At 28.3% G+C, this 25,965-nt stretch overlaps 3 protein-coding genes across 5 annotated transcripts; all 3 read right to left on the bottom strand.

The window, feature by feature from the left end:
- Positions 1–5,796: 5,796 nt before the first annotated feature.
- Positions 5,797–8,337, bottom strand: LOC130936315 (cell division topological specificity factor homolog, chloroplastic-like). Of its 3 annotated transcripts, XR_009068089.1 has the most exons (3): positions 8,094–8,337; positions 6,725–6,919; positions 6,032–6,243 (listed from the first exon to the last, which is right to left on the bottom strand). XR_009068089.1 is itself a non-coding variant. In XM_057866366.1 (2 exons), exons 1-2 carry the CDS (start codon positions 7,573–7,575, stop codon positions 5,947–5,949), a joined length of 330 nt encoding a protein of 109 aa, XP_057722349.1. In that variant the 5' UTR covers positions 7,576–7,724; the 3' UTR covers positions 5,797–5,946. The 3 variants fall into 3 exon arrangements, 2 of the variants coding, with proteins under 2 accessions (XP_057722349.1, XP_057722348.1); XM_057866366.1 differs by lacking the exons at positions 6,725–6,919; positions 8,094–8,337 and adding an exon at positions 7,543–7,724 and having other exon boundaries at positions 5,797–6,243; XM_057866365.1 differs by lacking the exon at positions 6,725–6,919 and having other exon boundaries at positions 5,821–6,243.
- Positions 8,338–14,274: 5,937 nt separating this feature from the next.
- LOC130934796 (wall-associated receptor kinase 2-like) lies at positions 14,275–17,324 on the bottom strand. The gene is made up of 3 exons (XM_057864330.1): positions 16,457–17,324; positions 15,756–15,917; positions 14,275–15,485 (listed from the first exon to the last, which is right to left on the bottom strand). Exons 1-3 carry the CDS (start codon positions 17,322–17,324, stop codon positions 14,275–14,277), a joined length of 2,241 nt encoding a protein of 746 aa, XP_057720313.1.
- Positions 17,325–22,569: 5,245 nt separating this feature from the next.
- Positions 22,570–25,270, bottom strand: LOC130934795 (wall-associated receptor kinase 2-like). The gene is made up of 4 exons (XM_057864329.1): positions 24,835–25,270; positions 24,233–24,667; positions 24,001–24,162; positions 22,570–23,771 (listed from the first exon to the last, which is right to left on the bottom strand). The coding sequence occupies exons 1-4, from the start codon at positions 25,268–25,270 to the stop codon at positions 22,570–22,572; spliced, it is 2,235 nt and encodes a 744-aa protein (XP_057720312.1).
- Positions 25,271–25,965: the final 695 nt, after the last annotated feature.

Genomic DNA, 25,965 nt, shown 5'->3' with positions numbered 1-25,965 from the left:
TTCTTGTTGGAGTTGTGATTTAAAATATATAGATTATACTTTACCGAGGGATCTAGAAATTTTAATATGGAGGGTGGAATTTTAGATTATTTTTTTCATTTTATAAAAATAATTAACATATAGTTATTGGAGTTAATTTTTTAAAAGATTTATTAAAATATATATAATTATAATTTTTTTCACAATTTTATTTTTAATATGATAATGACATAAAAGAAATATAACTATCAATAGTACATTATAAAATTATAAAATACCAACAACTTATAGCGTGTTTAGTTAAAAATTATTACATATCTTATTAATTAAAATTAATTCTTTCAAAAATTTTAAAAAATTTAAAAATAAATTAAAAATTATTAATTATTTAAAAGACATAGTACCTTTATAGAATACAAGATATAAAATATTTTTATAAAAATTTTTCTTTTAATTACATAAATTTAGAAGAAAAATGAGTATTTTTTTACAAAAAAAATAATATTTAAAATACATAATGTGTTTATCAAAATATAACTATGTAAATCATTATTAATATAATAATATAAATATTAAATATATTAATATAAAAAAATAAATAATTTTTTAAAATAAATATAAAAATTATTATATAAAAACTAATTTAAAAAATACAAAGATTTAAGGGTATGATATTAAATTAGTTAAATAAAAAATATTAGTGAATTAAACAATTAAAACATAAATCTATCACATAATAAAAAATAATACATATAAAACTATTAAATTACATAATATTTTTTTATTTTTAAACACATATCTCATATATAAATATAGTTTCTTAAAATTTTGGGGGCGAGACCCTTCCTATCTTTGTATAATAAGTTTTGTCACAAGATTTCTTTACTATGCCATACTATACAAAGTTTTTAGCTCCTTGGTAAGGGAATTATTTCATGTTAGGTATAGAAGGATTATAGACAAAGCCAAAGCTTACATTATGCACAATAATTTTAATTTGAATGTATTTTGATGCCATATGAATATGTTATAGATTATATATGAGAAGATAAATATGATAGATATGTTTTCATGGATAGAAGAGTGTGGGAGGAAGGGGAATTGAAGGGGTGTGATTCTTTGGTTGTCTCAACTTAAAAGACTTCTTCATAAGGTTTGTTTTGATTAGTATTTTAGATGGGTTGTGAATGTTTTCTGCATGTGAAAATATATAATATAACAAAAAAAATATTAGAAAAGATGAGATATCATGTATATGTTGTGCAGGCTATGAAACATAAAATTAAGGTTGTCTTACTATATTGCCTTAATTTTTTTGGTTAAATTACTCTACCAAATCTATAATTTTATAAAATTTATAATTAAATTCTTATAGTTTAACATTTTATATTTTAGTTTCTATTCAATTTTAAATTTTGTAATTAAATTTTTATAAAAAAAACAGAAAAGGTAAAGTGCTAAAATATGAAAAAGCATAATAGTGATTGCTTTTTTAAAAAAAAAACAACAAAACACCTCCGGCAATTGTATTGTTTTTATTTCTTATTTTTTTAAAAAATACAAATCCTCCTAATAATTACATATTTTTATTTTTTGAAAAAACACAAATTGCCTTCGACAATTACACTTTTATAATTTTTTATTTTAAAAAACACAAAAATAGCTCCGACAATTATCTTTTTATTTTTGTAAAAACAAAAATCGCTCCTGCCATTTTGACTTTTTATAAATTATTCCCCTATATTTTAGAAAAAATCGAAAAGCTACCATATTTTTGGAATTCTCACACACTCTCTCCCAATATCAATTTTATTTTATTGAGTTACATAGAGCTAAGTTATTAATGCTATAGCATATTAGATATCAGAAACTATTCTAAAACGGATAAAATTGAGATCACGTAAGAAAAAAGAACTAAAACTAAAATTAAAACTTACTACAAACGTTAAAAATACAATCCCACTATACTTATTTCTATAAAAAAATCAGTTGGTCGTAAGTTATTTGGTCGATTTTGCTCTTACTTTTCAAGTGTTTTAATTTTTAGATTTGAAATTTATGCACCAATAATGCTTGGAAAGAAATAGAAAATCAGCATAAAACAACATAAAGTGACTTTGAATAGGGATGACAATACCATTTAAACTTGCGGGTATCCACCTCATCTCTATCTGTTTGGGGCGGGTAATTATCTGTTCCGCACTAAGACAAGTTTTTAGCGGGGCAGGTTCTTGGGAGGGGTGGGGCGAAATCGGGTTTAGGTAATACCCGCTCCGCTGTATAAAGTCTAGGGGCTAGCAACTTTTGTATTTTGTGGACAGCACTTAACCATCAAAAAAAGTGAGTGATTTCCTATCATTAGATGTAATCTCACACCATTAAAAACACTATTGATAGCCAATTGATGATTATAAAACACAAAAGTTACTGGTCCCCTAGCACTCCTCATATAATATATATAATTTTAATATATAATATGTATAATATATGTAAAATAATTAATAAATGATTAATAATATTGTATTATATTTAAATTTTGGAAAAGTCTAGGGGCCAGCAGTTTTATTGAATTTTGGCCAGCATGTAACCAGCAGAGAAAGGTGAGCCATTGGATGAAATCTCACACCAATCTCACACCATCAAATCATCATTGATGGCTAGTTGATGGCTAATAATCACAAAAATTGCTGGCCCCTAGCATTGCTCTTAAATTTTTACTTTAATTTATGTTATGTATGTGATGATGGTTATATAAATTTTGAAATTTAATTTTATTTATTGGATTTTAATAATTATAGAGGTGGGACGGGTACCCGCAGAGGCGGGTTAGGGTTCAACGTTTTACTATCCGCAGGTAAAAGCGAAGCGGATTCTATGCGGCTTGTTGTACGACGGAGTGGGGTCGGATAGAGCAAAAACCTGCCCTTACCCGCTCTGTTGCCACCCTTATTTGAGAGAACCCCTCATTTCTTATCATTCGGTCCTAAAACTTGGACAGCTATAATCAGGGACGGACCTAAAGGGGGGCGAGTAGTGGCCTCGGCACCCCCTAAAAATTTTAGAAACTATATTTATATATGAGATATGTATTTAAAAAATAAAAAAAATATATAATTTAGTATTTTTATATGTATTATTTTTTATTATGTGATAGATTTATGTCTTAATTATTTAATTCACTAATATTTTTCACTTACCTAATTTAATATCATACCCTCAAGTTTTTGTAACTTTCAAATTAGTTTTTATATAATAATTTCTATATTTATTTAAAAGAAATCATTTATTTATTTATATTAACATATTTAAAATTTATATTATTATATTAATAATAACTTACGTAGTTATATTTTGGTAATCACATTATGTACTTTAAATATTCTTTTCTTATAAAAAATACTTATTTTTATTCTAAATTTACGTTGTTGAAAGAAAATTTTTTATAAAAATATCTTATATCTTGTATTCTATAAAAGTATTGTGTCTTTCAAATAATTAATAATTTATTATTTATTTTCAAATTTTTTAAAATTTTTGAAAGAATTAAATAGAGAAAAACTATGCGTACAAGCGATTAGAGCTTGTAAGTATTACAAGTCAATTAAACTCTAACCCCTAAAATTCGCTGCAAGTGCTACATCCCTTACACGCGTCGTTGACGTTAGTTCCTCCACATACTGTTACGGCACGTTTTCATTGCACCTTCTTCTTCTTCTTGCTGCACGTTCTTCTTCCTCTTCCTCTTCTTCTTCTTCTTTTCTTTTGTTTCTTGCCTTCTCTTTCTCCTTTTTCATTTACGTGCTTTTCTCTCTGTTTTCTTTTTTCGTTATTCTCGATTTCTATTGTTTTTTGACATCAAGCTCTGAAATCATTTTTGAAGAAGAAGAAGTAGCAGAAGATGAGGAGGAGAAAGAGAAAGAGTTCTAAATTATGCATGATTTTGGGTGTATTTCTTAAATCCTTTGGGTGTATTTTCTGTAATCTTTTGGGTGTATTTCTATAATCGTTTGGGTGAATTCCTGTAACCGTTTGGGTCTGTAATCTCTTGGGTGTATTTTATGTAATCGTTTGGGTGTATTTCTGTAATGCTTGCCATTTTTTCTGAAATGAAAAATACACCCATAGATATCAGTAAGATACACCCATAGATATGAGTCAGATACACCCATAGATATCAGTCAAATATCACTCAAATACACCCAAATGATTACAGAAATACACCCAAAACGGTTACAAGAATTCACCCAAACGATTATAGGAATACACCCAAAGGGTTACAGAAAATACACCCAAAGGATTTAAGAAAATACACCCAAAATTCGTTGAAGTACATCTTATGCATAATTCAGAACTCTTTCTCTTTCTCCTCCTCATCTTCTGCTGCTTCTTCTTCTTCAAAAACGATTTTACCATGAAAAATCGAAAAAAAAACGAGAAAACAGAGAGAAAAGGCGTAAATGAAGAAGAAGAAGAAGAGGAAAACGAGGAAGAAGAACGTGCAGAAACGAAAGAAAAGGAGAAGAAGAAAAGTAAGAGGAAGAAGAACGTGCAGCAAGAAGAAGAAGAAGAATTTCAGAAACCATGAAAATCGAAAAAAAAAAACGAAGAAGAAGAAGAAGAGGAAGAGGAAGAAGAAGACGAAGACGAAGAAGAAGACGAAGACGAAGAAGAAGAAGAAGAGAAGAAGAAGAAGAAGAAGACGAAGAGGAACCGTTTGAGTGGGGCGCGTGTAGTTACGCTCCATTCAAAATGAGTTAATGCGCGTGTTAATGAAGTTTGGGCTGATAACTTGTAAAACTTGTACGGCCTTTTTACTTGTATGTGTAGCAGGCCCCTAATTTTAATTAATAAGATATGTGACAATTTTTAACTAAACACGCTATAAATTATTGGTATTTTATAATTTTATAATGTACTATTGATATTGTTATATTTCTTTTATGTAACTATCATATTAAAAATAAAATTATAATTATTATATATATATATATATATATTGATAAATCTTTTAAAAAACTAACTCTAATAATTATATATTAATTATTTTTATGGAATAAAAAATTTTATCTAAAATTCGGCCCCTCCATATTAAATTTTCTAGATCCGTCCCTAGCTATAATGATTTTATTTGTAGCCTTGAATAAAATCTACTAATTTTGGAAAAAGAAAATCAAATAAGATAATTTTAGATTATTATCTTTCTGTCATTACCATTTATACTCTAATTTTAACAGATTTTACCTATAAATATTAGTAATAATAAGCACATTATTTCTAGACATTTTTTATGTGAATAACTATCAAGTTGTATACTACTATTTTATTTGCAGTGATCTCAAACAAACAGTAAAGGAACTAATTTTTGTTAATATCAATTAAATAACTTTTTTGAAATTATTTTTTAAAATTTAGCTAATATGTGTTTTTAGGATACATAATAAACTTATTATTAATGGAAGATTTATTTTTTTTAATAAATACAAAACAAATGCATTAAAAACTTAAAATTTGTGTATTTTTAATAAAAATTTTTAATTTATAATTTTGACATATATTTTTAGGACACAAAATAAATAAATTTTATTTTTATTCTAAATTATAAATTTTAAATCATAAATAATAAATTATAAATTCTGAATTTTAATTCTAAATTCTAAACTCTCCAAAAGAATAAGAATTAAAAAAAATATTTTTTCAATAAAAAATTGTCTAATATTTACTAGTTAAAACTTAACTTGATTCCTTACTTATTCTTTGCGTAGATGATTATCTAAAAGATAAATGTGATTAGATGATTATTAAAATTTTTTTACCGAGTCATTATATTAAATTTAAACTCTAAAAATTATTATTACAAAACTCATTATGCTTCCCTATGTTAATCATCTTCCATCTAAGGAGCTTGACAGTTGATCATTGATACTATCATACCTATAATTTTGATGGCTACAACGTTCACTATGCATGTTAACAGCGTTGCTTGGCAATTCTAGCATTTGAACTTTTTCTAGATACTGCTGATGGAAAAACTATCTTCCAAGCTAAATTTAATCGCTCAAAGAAACTCATGTTAACAGCATCAAGGAAGAAGTTCTCAGCTTCACGACTAACAGATTTTGATGAAAACTTGGGACCTTCAAGGACTCCAGAAACTGGCTTGCAGAAGCCACGCATATTGCTGCGACGTACAATTGTCAGGCTGGGACATCTTGGGGTGAATTCAGAGATGCTAGACGCTCCATTTGAGTAACCACTGAAATCCACCTATTAGGCAGAAAACTAGGGTATTAGTGATAAGGCATTCAGATTCTTGCTAATTCTTTTTGTGAGATATGCATAATATATAACAAACCATGAGCATTTTTGAATAGCAGTCATCAACAATGAAAAATTAAACATCTATTAAGACATGTGGCCTAGTGCATGACGCTCTGGGTTTGAGCACAGTATATAAAACCTTATCCCCACAACTAGAGAGGTTTTCTACGTTATTTGTACCCTTGTCCAGGTCAAAAGGCAGCAAGACACAGGCATCAGAATAGAAATATCCAAACACAAAGATTAAACAACAGCATTTTATTAAAACTATATTGAAAACTGCAGTCTCACAAACTCTTTAATCATAATAATCCACCCAATTAAATGCAGGTTTTTATTTGCCAATAAGACAATCAGCAAAGGGACCTCTAACCCATACAAACAAAAGAAGCTGTGTTAAATACCTAAGGAAAATGAGGAACCACACCTTAAAAGCTAGTATTAAGGGGAAGGAATCAGTCTCCTTAAATATAATATCAAACATCCCAGACTACTTGATGCGGACTTTGGGCACCCCATAATACACGTCCCTAACAGGCTGCAAGATTACAGGATCAAGTGCAGAAATGGGAATGAAATGGAGCAGGTAAGGGGGATTCAATTTTGCAGATGGGAGAAGACCCTGCAAAATAGATATCAACAACAGCAAAGTGATGAGATGGTTGTGGGAACCATTGAAGAGAATGTGAATATGGAAGGGCAAAGGACAGTGTGGGGGACATTCGGTTGATTGGAGACAATGAGATGACTTAGGTCATCAGGAAGAATAGCAACTTGCTTCTCTGATAATTCACTATTTTCTCATGCAAAACTTGTATCTTAATATATTATTCTAATCAATAATATCTTAATCCATCAATAACTATTAACTATCAACAAATACTAGATACAACTCATACTTCCAAGCAAATGAAATAAGGTTGAAAAGCAGTTTATGTCTTCTAGTGGTACTCGTGCTGGTGAGCAATTACATAGTATTATAACTTTACAACTTATGGATGCAGGATTGCAGGTTGCCACATAGTCCACATTATCTTGGCCTAGTGAGATTTCTTGTTAGTTTCAATCAACTTTAAATAAAGATAAAAAATAATATAATTTAACAACAACAAAGGCCAAAACACTATTGCTGCAGAATGTAGACAGACGGAACATAGCCTCCGAAACATCCCAAACATAATGAATTTGTACCTTATAATACTAATAATAGTAACAAGAACAATAATAAAGAAAATGAATTCTAACCATTAGACCAACGGAGACGTGTGCCTCTGTCATTGTACACCCAATATTTGTAACTGAGAGCTACGAGAAATTTATTCTTATTTCGACATACTGTACACAGTAGCAAGAAGTTTATTATGGGTGCAAGCTTTAAAACCAGGTTCACAGAAGCATGTTAGACCAAGCAAATCAACTCCATGATTTTTTACAAACTTGACAGCGAAATGCAGAAGTGAAAAAATAAATAAAATAAAAAGAGGGAATATTGAAATTAGAAATGTGAATTTGTATGACCTAAAATTTCAAAATCATAAGAGATACATTGACGACCCAAAAGGCTTCCATTCCTAAAAATAATAATAAAATAAAATAAAGTAAAATACCCCTCATCAAATACCACCTGATATGCCTTGATTTGTAAGATATATCATGCAATTGGGATTTCAATTCACCATGGAAAGAAACATTTAACCGAATTTCATTCAGGAATAAACCAATCATCTAATTCCGACAGGTGAAAAAAAGAACAAGAGAATAACAGGAGAAAGAGAAAAAAACAGAGAGGATAAAACCTTTGGAGGAGGGAAAGAGGAGATTAGTGGTTGTGAACGAGAGTGATAGAGAGGAACAGTAGCATAAACTCTAAGATCACCGGAAATCGCCATTGTTAACCCAAAAAGAAAAAGAAACAGCTTTGACCTTGAAGTGTTCCTTTGCCTCTGCATTCAAAATTCAGAGCTTTAACACACACTGACTCAGTTATGCAAGTGAACTTGCGCTCCTTATTTTAGAGAGAGAGAAAATAAGGTAACGGATTTCTTGTTGGAGTTGTGATTTAAAATATATAGATTATACTTTACCGAGGGATCTAGAAATTTTAATATGGAGGGTGGAATTTTAGATTATTTTTTTCATTTTATAAAAATAATTAACATATAGTTATTGGAGTTAATTTTTTAAAAGATTTATTAAAATATATATAATTATAATTTTTTTTCACAATTTTATTTTTAATATGATAATGACATAAAAGAAATATAACTATCAATAGTACATTATAAAATTATAAAATACCAACAACTTATAGCGTGTTTAGTTAAAAATTATTACATATCTTATTAATTAAAATTAATTCTTTCAAAAATTTTAAAAAATTTAAAAATAAATTAAAAATTATTAATTATTTAAAAGACATAGTACCTTTATAGAATACAAGATATAAAATATTTTTATAAAAATTTTTCTTTTAATTACATAAATTTAGAAGAAAAATGAGTATTTTTTTACAAAAAAAAATAATATTTAAAATACATAATGTGTTTATCAAAATATAACTATGTAAATCATTATTAATATAATAATATAAATATTAAATATATTAATATAAAAAAATAAATAATTTTTTAAAATAAATATAAAAATTATTATATAAAAACTAATTTAAAAAATACAAAGATTTAAGGGTATGATATTAAATTAGTTAAATAAAAAATATTAGTGAATTAAACAATTAAAACATAAATCTATCACATAATAAAAAATAATACATATAAAACTATTAAATTACATAATATTTTTTTATTTTTAAACACATATCTCATATATAAATATAGTTTCTTAAAATTTTGGGGGCGAGACCCTTCCTATCTTTGTATAATAAGTTTTGTCACAAGATTTCTTTACTATGCCATACTATACAAAGTTTTAGCTCCTTGGTAAGGGAATTATTTCATGTTAGGTATAGAAGGATTATAGACAAAGCCAAAGCTTACATTATGCACAATAATTTTAATTTGAATGTATTTTGATGCCATATGAATATGTTATAGATTATATATGAGAAGATAAATATGATAGATATGTTTTCATGGATAGAAGAGTGTGGGAGGAAGGGGAATTGAAGGGGTGTGATTCTTTGGTTGTCTCAACTTAAAAGACTTCTTCATAAGGTTTGTTTTGATTAGTATTTTAGATGGGTTGTGAATGTTTTCTGCATGTGAAAATATATAATATAACAAAAAAAATATTAGAAAAGATGAGATATCATGTATATGTTGTGCAGGCTATGAAACATAAAATTAAGGTTGTCTTACTATATTGCCTTAATTTTTTTGGTTAAATTACTCTACCAAATCTATAATTTTATAAAATTTATAATTAAATTCTTATAGTTTAACATTTTATATTTTAGTTTCTATTCAATTTTAAATTTTGTAATTAAATTTTTATAAAAAAAACAGAAAAGGTAAAGTGCTAAAATATGAAAAAGCATAATAGTGATTGCTTTTTTTAAAAAAAAAACAACAAAACACCTCCGGCAATTGTATTGTTTTTATTTCTTATTTTTTTAAAAAATACAAATCCTCCTAATAATTACATATTTTTATTTTTTGAAAAAACACAAATTGCCTTCGACAATTACACTTTTATAATTTTTTATTTTAAAAAACACAAAAATAGCTCCGACAATTATCTTTTTATTTTTGTAAAAACAAAAATCGCTCCTGCCATTTTGACTTTTTATAAATTATTCCCCTATATTTTAGAAAAAATCGAAAAGCTACCATATTTTTGGAATTCTCACACACTCTCTCCCAATATCAATTTTATTTTATTGAGTTACATAGAGCTAAGTTATTAATGCTATAGCATATTAGATATCAGAAACTATTCTAAAACGGATAAAATTGAGATCACGTAAGAAAAAAGAACTAAAACTAAAATTAAAACTTACTACAAACGTTAAAAATACAATCCCACTATACTTATTTCTATAAAAAAATCAGTTGGTCGTAAGTTATTTGGTCGATTTTGCTCTTACTTTTCAAGTGTTTTAATTTTTAGATTTGAAATTTATGCACCAATAATGCTTGGAAAGAAATAGAAAATCAGCATAAAACAACATAAAGTGACTTTGAATAGGGATGACAATACCATTTAAACTTGCGGGTATCCACCTCATCTCTATCTGTTTGGGGCGGGTAATTATCTGTTCCGCACTAAGACAAGTTTTTAGCGGGGCAGGTTCTTGGGAGGGGTGGGGCGAAATCGGGTTTAGGTAATACCCGCTCCGCTGTATAAAGTCTAGGGGCTAGCAACTTTTGTATTTTGTGGACAGCACTTAACCATCACAAAAAAAGTGAGTGATTTCCTATCATTAGATGTAATCTCACACCATTAAAAACACTATTGATAGCCAATTGATGATTATAAAACACAAAAGTTACTGGTCCCCTAGCACTCCTCATATAATATATATAATTTTAATATATAATATGTATAATATATGTAAAATAATTAATAAATGATTAATAATATTGTATTATATTTAAATTTTGGAAAAGTCTAGGGGCCAGCAGTTTTATTGAATTTTGGCCAGCATGTAACCAGCAGAGAAAGGTGAGCCATTGGATGAAATCTCACACCAATCTCACACCATCAAATCATCATTGATGGCTAGTTGATGGCTAATAATCACAAAAATTGCTGGCCCCTAGCATTGCTCTTAAATTTTTACTTTAATTTATGTTATGTATGTGATGATGGTTATATAAATTTTGAAATTTAATTTTATTTATTGGATTTTAATAATTATAGAGGTGGGACGGGTACCCGCAGAGGCGGGTTAGGGTTCAACGTTTTACTATCCGCAGGTAAAAGCGAAGCGGATTCTATGCGGCTTGTTGTACGACGGAGTGGGGTCGGATAGAGCAAAAACCTGCCCTTACCCGCTCTGTTGCCACCCTTATTTGAGAGAACCCCTCATTTCTTATCATTCGGTCCTAAAACTTGGACAGCTATAATCAGGGACGGACCTAAAGGGGGGCGAGTAGTGGCCTCGGCACCCCCTAAAAATTTTAGAAACTATATTTATATATGAGATATGTATTTAAAAAAATAAAAAAATATTATATAATTTAGTATTTTTATATGTATTATTTTTTATTATGTGATAGATTTATGTCTTAATTATTTAATTCACTAATATTTTTCACTTACCTAATTTAATATCATACCCTCAAGTTTTTGTAACTTTCAAATTAGTTTTTATATAATAATTTCTATATTTATTTAAAAGAAATCATTTATTTATTTTATATTAACATATTTAAAATTTATATTATTATATTAATAATAACTTACGTAGTTATATTTTGGTAATCACATTATGTACTTTAAATATTCTTTTCTTATAAAAAATACTTATTTTTATTCTAAATTTACGTTGTTGAAAGAAAATTTTTTATAAAAATATCTTATATCTTGTATTCTATAAAAGTATTGTGTCTTTCAAATAATTAATAATTTATTATTTATTTTCAAATTTTTTAAAATTTTTGAAAGAATTAAATAGAGAAAAACTATGCGTACAAGCGATTAGAGCTTGTAAGTATTACAAGTCAATTAAACTCTAACCCCTAAAATTCGCTGCAAGTGCTACATCCCTTACACGCGCTACATCCCTTCTTCTTCTCCTTCTTTTTCGATCGTTCTTTTCTCCTCCTTTCTCACTGGTTTGTTCTTCGTCGTTGACGTTAGTTCCTCCACATACTGTTACGGCACGTTTTCATTGCACCTTCTTCTTCTTCTTGCTGCACGTTCTTCTTCCTCTTCCTCTTCTTCTTCTTCTTTTCTTTTGTTTCTTGCCTTCTCTTTCTCCTTTTTCATTTACGTGCTTTTCTCTCTGTTTTCTTTTTTCGTTATTCTCGATTTCTATTGTTTTTTGACATCAAGCTCTGAAATCATTTTTGAAGAAGAAGAAGTAGCAGAAGATGAGGAGGAGAAAGAGAAAGAGTTCTAAATTATGCATGATTTTGGGTGTATTTCTTAAATCCTTTGGGTGTATTTTCTGTAATCTTTTGGGTGTATTTCTATAATCGTTTGGGTGAATTCCTGTAACCGTTTGGGTCTGTAATCTCTTGGGTGTATTTTATGTAATCGTTTGGGTGTATTTCTGTAATGCTTGCCATTTTTTCTGAAATGAAAAATACACCCATAGATATCAGTAAGATACACCCATAGATATGAGTCAGATACACCCATAGATATCAGTCAAATATCACTCAAATACACCCAAATGATTACAGAAATACACCCAAAACGGTTACAAGAATTCACCCAAACGATTATAGGAATACACCCAAAGGGTTACAGAAAATACACCCAAAGGATTTAAGAAAATACACCCAAAATTCGTTGAAGTACATCTTATGCATAATTCAGAACTCTTTCTCTTTCTCCTCCTCATCTTCTGCTGCTTCTTCTTCTTCAAAAACGATTTTACCATGAAAAATCGAAAAAAAAACGAGAAAACAGAGAGAAAAGGCGTAAATGAAGAAGAAGAAGAAGAGGAAAACGAGGAAGAAGAACGTGCAGAAACGAAAGAAAAGGAGAAGAAGAAAAGTAAGAGGAAGAAGAACGTGCAGCAAGAAGAAGAAGAAGAATTTCAGAAACCATGAAAATCGAAAAAAAAAACGAAGAAGAAGAAGAAGAGGAAGAGGAAGAAGAAGACGAAGACGAAGAAGAAGACGAAGACGAAGAAGAAGAAGAAGAGAAGAAGAAGAAGAAGAAGACGAAGAGGAACCGTTTGAGTGGGGCGCGTGTAGTTACGCTCCATTCAAAATGAGTTAATGCGCGTGTTAATGAAGTTTGGGCTGATAACTTGTAAAACTTGTACGGCCTTTTTACTTGTATGTGTAGCAGGCCCCTAATTTTAATTAATAAGATATGTGACAATTTTTAACTAAACACGCTATAAATTATTGGTATTTTATAATTTTATAATGTACTATTGATATTGTTATATTTCTTTTATGTAACTATCATATTAAAAATAAAATTATAATTATATATATATATATATATATTGATAAATCTTTTAAAAAACTAACTCTAATAATTATATATTAATTATTTTTATGGAATAAAAAATTTTATCTAAAATTCGGCCCCTCCATATTAAATTTTCTAGATCCGTTCCTAGCTATAATGATTTTATTTGTAGCCTTGAATAAAATCTACTAATTTTGGAAAAAGAAAATCAAATAAGATAATTTTAGATTATTATCTTTCTGTCATTACCATTTATACTCTAATTTTAACAGATTTTACCTATAAATATTAGTAATAATAAGCACATTATTTCTAGACATTTTTTTATGTGAATAACTATCAAGTTGTATACTACTATTTTATTTGCAGTGATCTCAAACAAACAGTAAAGGAACTAATTTTTGTTAATATCAATTAAATAACTTTTTTGAAATTATTTTTTAAAATTTAGCTAATATGTGTTTTTAGGATACATAATAAACTTATTATTAATGGAAGATTTATTTTTTTTAATAAATACAAAACAAATGCATTAAAAACTTAAAATTTGTGTATTTTTAATAAAAATTTTTAATTTATAATTTTGACATATATTTTTAGGACACAAAATAAATAAATTTTATTTTTATTCTAAATTATAAATTTTAAATCATAAATAATAAATTATAAATTCTGAATTTTAATTCTAAATTCTAAACTCTCCAAAAGAATAAGAATTAAAAAAAATATTTTTTCAATAAAAAATTGTCTAATATTTACTAGTTAAAACTTAACTTGATTCCTTACTTATTCTTTGCGTAGATGATTATCTAAAAGATAAATGTGATTAGATGATTATTAAAATTTTTTTACCGAGTCATTATATTAAATTTAAACTCTAAAAATTATTATTACAAAACTCTATATGCTTCCCTATGTTAATCATCTTCCATCTAAGGAGCTTGACAGTTGATCATTGATACTATCATACCTATAATTTTGATGGCTACAACGTTCACTATGCATGTGTATTCTTGATGAAGACTCATCAAGAACCAAGCATTGAGTTTCTGCTAGATTGTTGTCTCCATTATTATTGCTCCAAGGGTGCTTTTGCAATACTCTAATTCCTTCCAATTCCATTGCCACTTCCTTCATACTTGGTCTATCTTCCCCTTTAAGGCTTAAACATTTTGCAGCAAGAATAGCAACCTCCTTGATCTCTTGCTCATTTTTCTCATTCAGAATTCCATCCTGAATCGCGTCGAACACGCGATTCGCTTTCAAGCAAGAAAGGAAGTAGATAGCAAGACTTCTTTTCTCTTCCGATCTATCAAAAGAAAGAGGCTCTTCTCCTGTTAGAAGCTCTGCAAGCACCACTCCGAAGCTATAAACATCACTTTTCTCAGTCAATTGGCTTGTTTGCATGTACTCAGGGTCCAAATATCCAATAGTTCCTTGCACCATGGTGGCTAATGCAATTTGATCTTGTGGAACAAATCTTGAAGCTCCAAAATCAGATACTTTAGCAGTGTAAGTGCTATCTAATAGAATATTGGAACTTTTGATATCTCTATGGATAATTGGAATTGAGACTGCTGAGTGCAAATATGATAAAGCTCCTGCTGCTTCTGTTGCTATTCTCAAACGGGTCTCCCAAACCAAATTATTTGCATTTCTACCCTTGTGGATGAAATTGAAAAGTGTACCATTGTTAATGAATTCGTAAACTAGTAAAGGAACCTCTGTCTCTAAACAACAACCTAAAAGTTTCACTACGTTACGATGATTGATTCGAGACAGAACAACCACCTCGTTAATGAATTGTTCGATTTGGCTTTCATCAACTATTTTAGATTTTTTTATTGCGACAATTCTGTTATTCGTTAGAACTCCTTTGAAAACTGTGCCATATCCTCCTCTGCCGATGATTAGCTTATCATCATAGTTCTTTGTGGCCTTCTTCAGTTCATCTTCTGTAAAGAGTTGAACTGTTTGAGAGGATTCTCCTCTTGTAGAGATCTGTTGTAGCAGAATATAACCACCATTTTGTTTGAAAAATTTCTCTTTTAGTTTGCTGAGTTTTCTTTTTTGATACATCCAGTATAGAAAGAAAATCACCGCAAAAAGAGCAATGAATCCTGCACCTCCACCTATACATTAAAAAAAATGTTGGAACATAATTGTGAAAATATCCTTTAAAGTGAATGAAAAGTTACACTTATGGTTTTAAGAGGGAATAAATAATAAACGAATTTTGTTAAAAAAATACGGTATAAATTCAGGTATAGTTAGTTGAGAGTCGTTAAATAATAATTTCGTCCAACATGTCAAATCATTTAATGACTCTCAACTATCAATTTCACACGAGGTTAACTGCACTTGAGTTTAAAAGAGGTTAATAATGGGCTTGATTTTCTTACCAATGACAAACTTGGGAAGTGTATTATTCTCTTGGCACCTTCCTTCCCTTGTTCCATTTCCATGTTGTCCCTTGGGACAAAAACATCGGTATGTTCCATTCATATTATGGCAGTTATCATCACTTATGCAATCATGTCTTCCTATCTTACATTCATCAATGTCTGCAACAACATTTCACACAAGTTCAAACAAAATTAATACTAAAGTTCACTTATTTTACAATTCTTTCCACTATTTTCATTTTTTCTAGCTTTTAAAATTGAAGCAAATCATAATAAATAAAATGCAACAACATAAAGATAGGGGAAGATTTTTTGGCAAGAATAAAATGCAGGTAGAACATGCTAATTAACCTTCTTATAACCACTAGTGTATTAATTGGCAAAAAGTGCCTATATATTCAATTTTTTTTGTTTATTAAAACATGTGTAAAATACACCATGTATACATTAGAATTTTTTGATTGATAGCTAATTTTTTATATTTACGAAATATGATATATATCAAAAATATTACTCATACAATAAAATTAACTACTAATATATTTATATATAAATACATATATTGTTTAACTTATTTTTAATGTGTATTTTATATTATTGACTAATTTTGGTAATTAATTTTGGTTCACACTGAGTATTATTGTAAAATAAAATGGATTCAATATAATGTTGAAAGAATATGATGAATAATTACCTACCTGAACAACCATCAGGATGGTATGGGTTTCCCTCAAAACCAAAGTTGCATCGACATTGGTAACCATTTTCAGCGCCATTAGATCTCACACACTCGCTATTTCTTTTGCAAGCATTGGTACCTCTGTTTTTAGAAGCCTCGCATGTTTCATTTCCAACACTCCAATCATAGATCACAGCGACATCATCAAAACGCAGCTTCTTCAAATCCTCCTTATAAAACGTATAGTTTCCATTTTTGACAACGAAAGAGTAGCTGCAATTGTTGAAACTCAAAGATTCTTCGAAATTATCAAAGCTTGCTGCTTGGATAGAGATATTCACCATGTTAGGAGGAATATCCATCTGACAACACCCGAATCCGGAACAACTTTCATCAACGATATCAAACATATTGCCATAGCATCTTGATAAACACCCAGTTGAATATGTTCTCCCACCATCGTCATAGGAGCTGTTAAGGTAGCCGAAAGTGTCGCAACCGACACTAACGAACTTGTTGTCGTTTCTAGAAACCGTGAAAGAAGGAAAAGTGAGGAGGTACGTTGTTTCGTCACTGCTTGTGTCTCTGCAAGATTTGGAAACTGGTGCCGTCATTTCAACTTGGCCTTTGGTGATGTTTATGGATGTGACTTGGAAATCTCCGGATTTCAAAATGGAATCTTGTTCTTCGCAAGTGAGTACGAATGGTTCTTCCATGGAACAATTCCCGCCGGTTGTGTTTGATTTTCCAATTCTAAATGGATATGGAATTTGAACACCTCCACACTCTCTTTGGCACCCATCAAGAGCTTGATTATGGTCACGATTTGCAGCTACAACTCCAAGAGGGACTAGTGCAACAATTAGCATCATGACCTTTAGTTCCATTGTCACAATATTAGTGTGTATATCAAATATCAAATATCAATATATATGTCATTTATTTGCAATATCAAGTATACTTCGAAAATTAGTCTCGGTAAATTTATCTTATATAGGTGCCCAAAGGAATATGAACATATGATCAAGTTAGGCGCGGCAAGTGCCAGCAAAGTCGTACTTGTGCGTTAAAATCTCAAAATATATTTTTAAAAAAATCTATTTTTATATAACTATCTAGTATAAAATATATATTAAAATATAAAATAAATATTTAAAATAAATTAAATAACACATATATTTATATATTAATATATACATAATATTATTTATATATCTTTCTATGTAAAAAAATAATGTTAGAAAACTAATTAAATATACAAGAATTAAAATTATATTATTTGGCTTAACATCTATAATTTTACATAAATAATATTTATAATTATAAATTTATTAAATCTAATATTATTTAATTGTTTTAGTGATAATTAATAAATACAAGACAAAGTAAGTAATAATTAAAGAATGTATATATAATAAAAAAATAAATTTAAATTACTTTGAGTTAGTTTTTTATTGTTTCTCAAATACTCTTTAGAATACAAATTTTACTTTTAAAATATTTTTATTATATATAATTCATAGAAAATATATTTTTACCATTCTGTCTTACGGCTTGATCCAAGACTTGGTGGTCACCATCTTTAGCGGATATTAATACCTATTGATATAATAATTTATATAAAAGGAGCAATAAGTATTGTTATTCTTAAATTAATAATATCATTCTCAATTTGATAAGATTTTAATATACAGGTGATGATTTGTATCAAGACTAGTAGACTACCAGTATTTATTAAACTAAAAGTGGCATTATTAAATATGTTTTCAAAGACTTTTTTTGTTCTTTATTATTTTTAAAGTTTTTTTGTCAATGCATGAATAATTTGGATATAATTTTTTATAATTTAAAATAAAATAAAGCCAAGGTGCTGGAAGGTCCCTCCTCTCAAATTTCAACCCCAAAAAGAAAACGTTCCCTATAGTCTAGCACACATGCACACAAGCCAGTAGCCAAGGTTAGTTAATTAGTTTTTTGTTTCTTCTTTTTGAAAAAGAAGTTATTACACACATTTGTTGACTTGTTAAGAAGACTAATAACAAGGAAATTTTACATTTTATACTCGAATGTGATCGGAGAGGGGATATAACTATAACTATAATAAGTAGTGGGTGAGAATTAAAGAAATGTTAAAATAGTTCCTGGAGAAAACATGCACAAAGGGATGAATATTAAAAGAGTAAAGGTATTATATCCATCATAGGTAATTATTGCATTCCTTTCTTTTAATGTATTATAGCATTATCGATCTTTTATAATAAACATAACATGTTCCAGGTGGGAAAGAAGAGAAAAAAAAATATAATGATTCTCAACCTACAAAATTACAACAATCAAATATTGGCGGGGTAACGGATCGGATAGTATTATTCGTTTATTCTTTTCTTTTTTATTTGGTTTAATTATAGTCATCTTTTAATAACATGTATTATAAAATATATTGATTAAAGCAAAAAGTATAACCATTTATAATTAATTTTGCTAAAAATATTTTAAATTACTACTTAATTTTAGAACAAGTCTAACTAACTCAAGTATAACCCGTAAAATCCAGTAATGCTTAGTGAAGAAATTGCTACGTATACCTCATGAACATGTCACATTTTCATCAAGTCATGCGATGAGCTCATCAGAGATAATAATGTGAAACAAGCAGTTTATGGTGCAATAGATTTCTTCTATAGAAAATAATGTTTTTGTAGTATATATCTTTTATGCAAATTTTTAAATATTTTTTATATTCTTTTATGATATATATTTTTTTCATTAATTATTTTTAATATATATATATATATATAGAATAAAATATATTTTTTATTTTAATATTTATATTTTTATTCAAAAATATTTTAAATATTTAATTTTATTTAATTTTATCGTAATTTAATTTGTATCAAAATTATTTGTAGATATTAATTAACTCTATCTAAAATAGTAAAAATAAAATTAAAAAATAAAAATTTACATGCAGTACAGTTATCTTCTTTTTTTTTTTATCGATCCTTTGTGTTATAAATTCAACCTCTTCCATAGATAACTGCACTACAACATATATACATATATCCAAGGCATAAGAAGTTCACATAATATAATTCAAGTGAAGCAATGCATCGAAGTTAGACATTCCTCAATGTTTTCCCATGCTTCAAGCTTATCCGTTGCCATTTGCTCCTACTTGCTCTCCTTGAGAAGCACTCCTCCACTTTATATTCAAGATAAATAATATAAAATAAATGTTTCAATACGTACTAAATTAAGTCGTTCACTATTATATATTTATATAAATTATGGTATGTGTATACCAAAATTAATCATTAAATTCAGTTATTAATATAAAATATATATTAAAAATAAATTAAATCATACATGTAGTTATACATAAATATATTAATAATTGATTTTAGTAATTAATTTTGATATATAAATATTTTTATATTTATATATATTGATTCACGTATTCTATTTCAATTAAATAATTAGCTATTAAATAATAATCAAATCTAATATAATAAAATAATAAAATTAATAATAAATAAATAAACTTATTTATAATAATATAATAAAAATAATAAAATGTCAAATTTATATTTTTATATACGATAATTAATGATGATTAATTTTTAGTTTATACTTAGCATATTTATTTTTTTAATTTAATATATATTATATTATATGATTTAACTTGAATTATTGTAGATATAGTAAAAATATTTAGTCCAACCATATTTATAATTAGTTTTTTTTTTTCAAACATACAATGCAATATTTATTGACATGAAATAAAAAAGAAATAGAGCTGGAACTATTAATAGGTAGGGGAATTCAAAGTACAGACCGGCCTGAATCTGATCCGGGCCTAAGCATATTGTTTAGATCGGATTTGTCTATTTTTATCTAGACATTTTTGAAACACATTGAGATCATATTTTAGATTTGAACTGGTTCGAAGTCATGTTTTGAATCTTGACCCAGAAAAAAAAAAAAGAAATCATGTTTTGAATATTTTTTTATTGGATCCCGCTAGGGAGACAATGGACTATTTGTACACTGGCTATTAAGTTATGAAATGAACATCCCTATACTATTTAGAATAACCATCCGAGTACAAGGGATAATAAACATCTTCTCGAACTCTTCACCAAGGATCGAACTCTTGACCTTTCAGATCTAGCACTTTAATATCATGTCATGATACCACTCATTCCAAAAACTTCAGCTGATAGAAAAATGTAACACTAATAATTATATCTCTAATACTTCATAAACCTCCATTGTATATATTGTATAAATATTTCATTGGCTCCTCATACTTTTCCTTTTTTATTTTGTATTCGTTTATCCCCTCTTATGGAATTTTTGGTTCCTTCAGAGAGAACAAAGGTGGTTACGCATATATATCTCATTCACCGCGACTAGTATCCCGAAAACGAAGCATATTTTACCGGAGTTGAGTTTGCAATTTTTATTCTGTGTTATTTTTGGGCTGTGTTTCAGGTCAAGTGACCTGATTCGAAGCTAATTTTTACAGTAAAAATATATATTTTAGAATAGAACTAATAATATTATATTTATACTTTATACTTTAATTAATATTTTTTATGTTATATAATATTATTTTTGTTTTAAAATGATTTATTTTAATAAAAATATAATATAATATTTATTAAATTCAAATTTAAAAATAAAATTATTTTAATATATAAAATTTACGAATTTGTATATATTTAATTTATCCTATTTAATCCAATTTATTTAGATCACTTCGAATTGTATTAAAATAGATTCGATAATTTTTTAGGACCGAACCCAATTAACTCAAATCCGACCGGGCTCGGACCCATGAAGTCCCTACGGAGAGTTTAAAGACTACGCAAGTCAAGTCAATAACTCCGAGTTGTAATTGATTTGGAGATGGCCATGACTGTCACATTCGACAATAAGTGTACGAAGTGATTATTTTATTTTTTTGGACATGACCAAGTGTTTTATTTGATTGACTTGCGGGAGAAAGACCAGGTATTGGCGCATTGCATGGAAAAATAAAAAATGTGTGGTCGTAGAAAACTAGACCAAAAATTTTTTGTTGCGGTTGACACTTCCTTACTCTTTTTGGTCTGAAGAAGTTTTCAGGAAGATATGGCGTACTATTATTGATAGGGAGGTACTTAAATAAAGATATTAAAAAGTTTTTTTTTAAAGATATTTTTTAAAAATTAAAATTTAATATATATAATCAATTAAATTATGTTATTTTTATTAAAATTAGATCAGACAAATAAGTTTAGTAAAAAAATTAATAAATTAAATTTTGAACCGATATAAATTAATATTTTTTTATAAAAAATAACTCCAATATCTCTATTATAAAAAAAAACTAAAATACCCCTTATATATATTAATTTTAAAAATTCTAAATTCTAATCCTATGACGACAGAAAAGAAAATGGTTAGAATTTAGAATTCTCAAAATTAATATATATAATAAGAATATTTTAGTCATTTTCTATAATAAGGGTATTGTAGTCATTTTTTATAAAGATAATATTAATTTAGATCAACTCAAAATTTGATTAATCATTTTTTGATCAAATTAATTTGTCTGACCTAATTTTAACAAAAATAACACAATTTAATCTATTATACGTGTTAAATTTTAATTATTAAAAAATATTTAAAAAAAAACATTTTAGACGCCTTTATCGAAGTGTCCCTATTAATAAGGATTGTTACAAAATATATATCTATGTATCATTATAATGGTACATGTTTTTGTGGTTATTATTATGATGATAGCTAAGAAGATTATATAATTTTAATAATGTTTCAAAAATTATTAAAATTAAAATAATATTTAAAAATATTTTTTCATTTAAAAAATAAAAATAAAAAGGATAATCTTAATTTTAGTCATACCTTTTAAATGTTATCAAAATTATCACCCTAAATTTCACCTATTTTTTTATTTTATTTAAAAAAGAGAGCCCAGTAGAACGATCTAAAATACAATTCTCAAAAAAAAAAAAAAAAAACAGGCTAACACAATCACAGATAAAACAAACACCATAAAGATTTTCCAGCGTTATCTTCACCTACCACAATACTCTTTAGTATGTGTGTGGTAAGTTAGCATCATCACCTTCCACTTGGTAAGGCAATTAGCACTTCTTGATCCTTGATGATACTATCATATTTGGTATTTTGATGACTACCACTGCTGCTATCACCATGCTCATATTTTTCTGACGATGATGACATCGGAAGTAAGTGCTGGATTTCTTCAAAATTCTTGTCTCCATTATTAACCCAGTGGCACTTTGACATTAGCCTTATTCCCTCCAATTCTATTGCCACTTCCTTCATGCTTGGTCTTTCTTCGCCTTTAAGTCTCAAACACTTTGCTGCAACAATAGCAACTTCCACAATCTCCTGCTTGTTTCCTTCATTCAAGATTCCAACTTGAAGAGCCTCAAACAAGCAATCCTCTTTCAGGCAAGATAGAAAATACGTAGCAAGATTTGTATTCTCTTCCAACTTCACAAATGAAAAAGGTTTCTTTCCTGTTAGAAGCTCAGCAAGCACAACACCAAAGCTATACACATCACTTTTCTCAGTTAGTTGGTTAGTCTGCATGTATTCCGGATCCAAGTAACCAATAGTTCCTTGTACCATTGTAGCTAATGCATTTTGATCCACTGGAACAAATCTTGAAGCTCCAAAGTCAGACACTTTTGCAGTGTAATCTTCGTCTAAGAGAATATTGGCACTTTTAACATCTCGGTGGACAATTGGTATAGAAGCAGACGAGTGAAGATATGATAAAGCTTCTGCTGCCTCCGTTGCGATTCTGAGACGATTTTCCCAATTGAAATTATTTCTCTTGTTTTCATTATGGATGCCATTACTTACAAACTCATAAACTAGCAAAGGGACTTCTGTTTCTAAACAACAACCCAAAAGCTTCACCACATTTCTATGGTTAATTTGGGACAAAACAATCACCTCATTTATAAATTGCTCAACTTGTAATTGGCCAGCATCAACTATTTTGGACTTCTTGATAGCAACAACTGTGTCATTCTCTAGAACTCCTTTAAAAACTGTGCCATATCCTCCCCTGCCAATAATTAACTTCTCATCATAGTTGTTGGTTGCTTTCTTCAATTTGTTGGCGGTGAAAATTTTAGTATGGGAGGACTCTTTTCCTTTTTGTAGCAAAATAAGACCACCGTTTTGTTCAAAAAACTTCTGTTTTAATTTGAAGAATTTTCTCTTTTGATAAGTTAAGTATAGCAGACAAGTCCCCACCAAAATAGCTATGAATCCTGCACTTGCACCTACATATAATGTGTTGGGCACAATTCCTTAATTTTCTTTTACAAAATAAAATATTATCTTATTTTATCTAATGCTATATATACGTTAGAATAGAATAATAGCTCTCTATTAATGAAATACCAATTGATATCTACAATTTTACTAATATAGAATAAAAGTACTAAATAATTTAAGTATTTAAATATAAATATCTGAATAATTATTTATTAACGCCATTAAATTTCTTACCAATGAAAATATGTGGAAGGACATTTTTCTTGTGGCAACCATCTTCCTTGGTACCATTTCCAGATTGCCCCTTAGGACAGAAGCATATGTAGGATCCATTTGTATTGTGACAATTATGGTCACTTACACATGAATTTTGTCCTGTCTTGCATTCATCAATGTCTGCACGTTCAGAGAAAACAAATTAAACTGTATAAAGATAGATGAATGTTGAATGGAATTAGTTAATTACCTGTGCAACCATGAAGGTATGGATTTCCTTCAAAGCCTTTCTTGCATTGACACCGATAACCATATCCAGTGTCTGCATCCACACATGTACTATTTCCCTTGCATGTGATAGTACCTTTGCTTCGAGATTCTTCACATGTCTCGTTTCCAACACTCCAATCGAACACCACAGTCGAGGTGTCAAATGGTAGATTCACCAAGTGTTCCTTCGAAAACGTGTAGTTGCCATTTTTGACAACAAAGGAATAGCTACAGTTGTTGTTGAAGTCCAGAGGCCCTGTGAAATTCTCAAAGTCAAAGGTACCTGCTATAGTTGAGATCTCTCTCATTCTGGGAGGAATATCCACCTCACAGCACCCAATGCCGGAACAATATCCGTCATGGATTTCCATATTGTTGCCATAACATCTTGTTAAGCACCCGGTTGAATAACCTTCTGTGTCAAGACCAAAAAATATTTAAAAGTTAACTATCACTATTTATTATTTTTTATTGAATTGATTTATTTATTTTTTTCAATTTCTATGCCAGAAATCAAATTTAACAAGATAATTATAATTTGTAATCATAAAACACAAAACATCTATATATAATTTGAATAACCTGTATTGTTGTAGAAGCTATTAAGATAGCCGTAAGTATTGCAGCCAACACTTATAAACTTGTTGTCTTTGCTTGAAATGGTGAAAGAACGAATACTTGTGAGTGTGATGTCAGTAGTTGTAGAGCTGACGCCACTACTATTATAACAATATTTGGAGACATAACTCAACATATCTGCTTGACCTTGGTAGATGTTTATGCTTATGACTGGGATATTGCCCAATGTTAAACTGGAAATAGTATTATTGCAAGTAAGTTCAAACGATTTTTCCAAAAAACAGGGAGTACCTACATTTGAATTTCCTATGCCAAATGGATATGGAACTTCAACACCATAACACTCGCCTCGACATCCATCAAGGATTATTTCATTACTATCACTGTGATCTATAGCTACTAATGCAACAACAATAACAAATAACAATTTCACTTCCATTCTCCCCACAACTAGATTAACATCAATATGAAAAATCAAGCTTCAACTCTCACAACCTAAACAAAAGTATTAGGAATTTCAAGTATTAATTGTGAATAGAAAATGGCTCTCACGAGTTCTTTCTTTTATAGATCTCAAACAAGGGTGTTGAAATGTTCAACATATTATTAGACCAAGTTGCTAAGGAAAAATTAATTCCTTACTTAAACTTTTATTTTTAAATATTAAAATAACTGATAAATTTATTAGAAAAAAAATACACTAATAACACATCTAAATCTTACTCGTTATAAAAATATTATATATTTGTGTTTATGGATTATATATTAACTTGTATGTAGGGGTAAAAATAAGTAAGTTAAGCTAAATTTAAGTTTTGACGAGCGTGGTCTATATTATAAGTTGATGGTCCAAGTCTAAGTCTATTATCTCTTATAGGCTCAGGCTCGAGTTTGACTTGTTTAAAGGTCGACAAGTCTACGAGCCTATTTAAAAAGTCTATTGGTGAATTAGAGTTCAAAACAATACATTTAAAAGATCTAAATTGACATTAAATATATTCAAAAATTTATAATTCATAGTTTGTAAAGCATAATTTATTTATATATTAATCGTTAGTCACATATTATAACCATATTTATAATTTATAAACTTTTTCTTTTAACAAAAAAGCTACCATCTTAATTAATCTTGAT

Source organism: Arachis stenosperma, chromosome 6 (genome assembly GCF_014773155.1).
Source record: "Arachis stenosperma cultivar V10309 chromosome 6, arast.V10309.gnm1.PFL2, whole genome shotgun sequence".
NCBI classification, from domain to species: Eukaryota; Viridiplantae; Streptophyta; class Magnoliopsida; order Fabales; family Fabaceae; genus Arachis; species Arachis stenosperma.
Note: the sequence above shows the minus strand (reverse complement) of the source record. Positions and strands in the feature narration are given on the sequence as shown.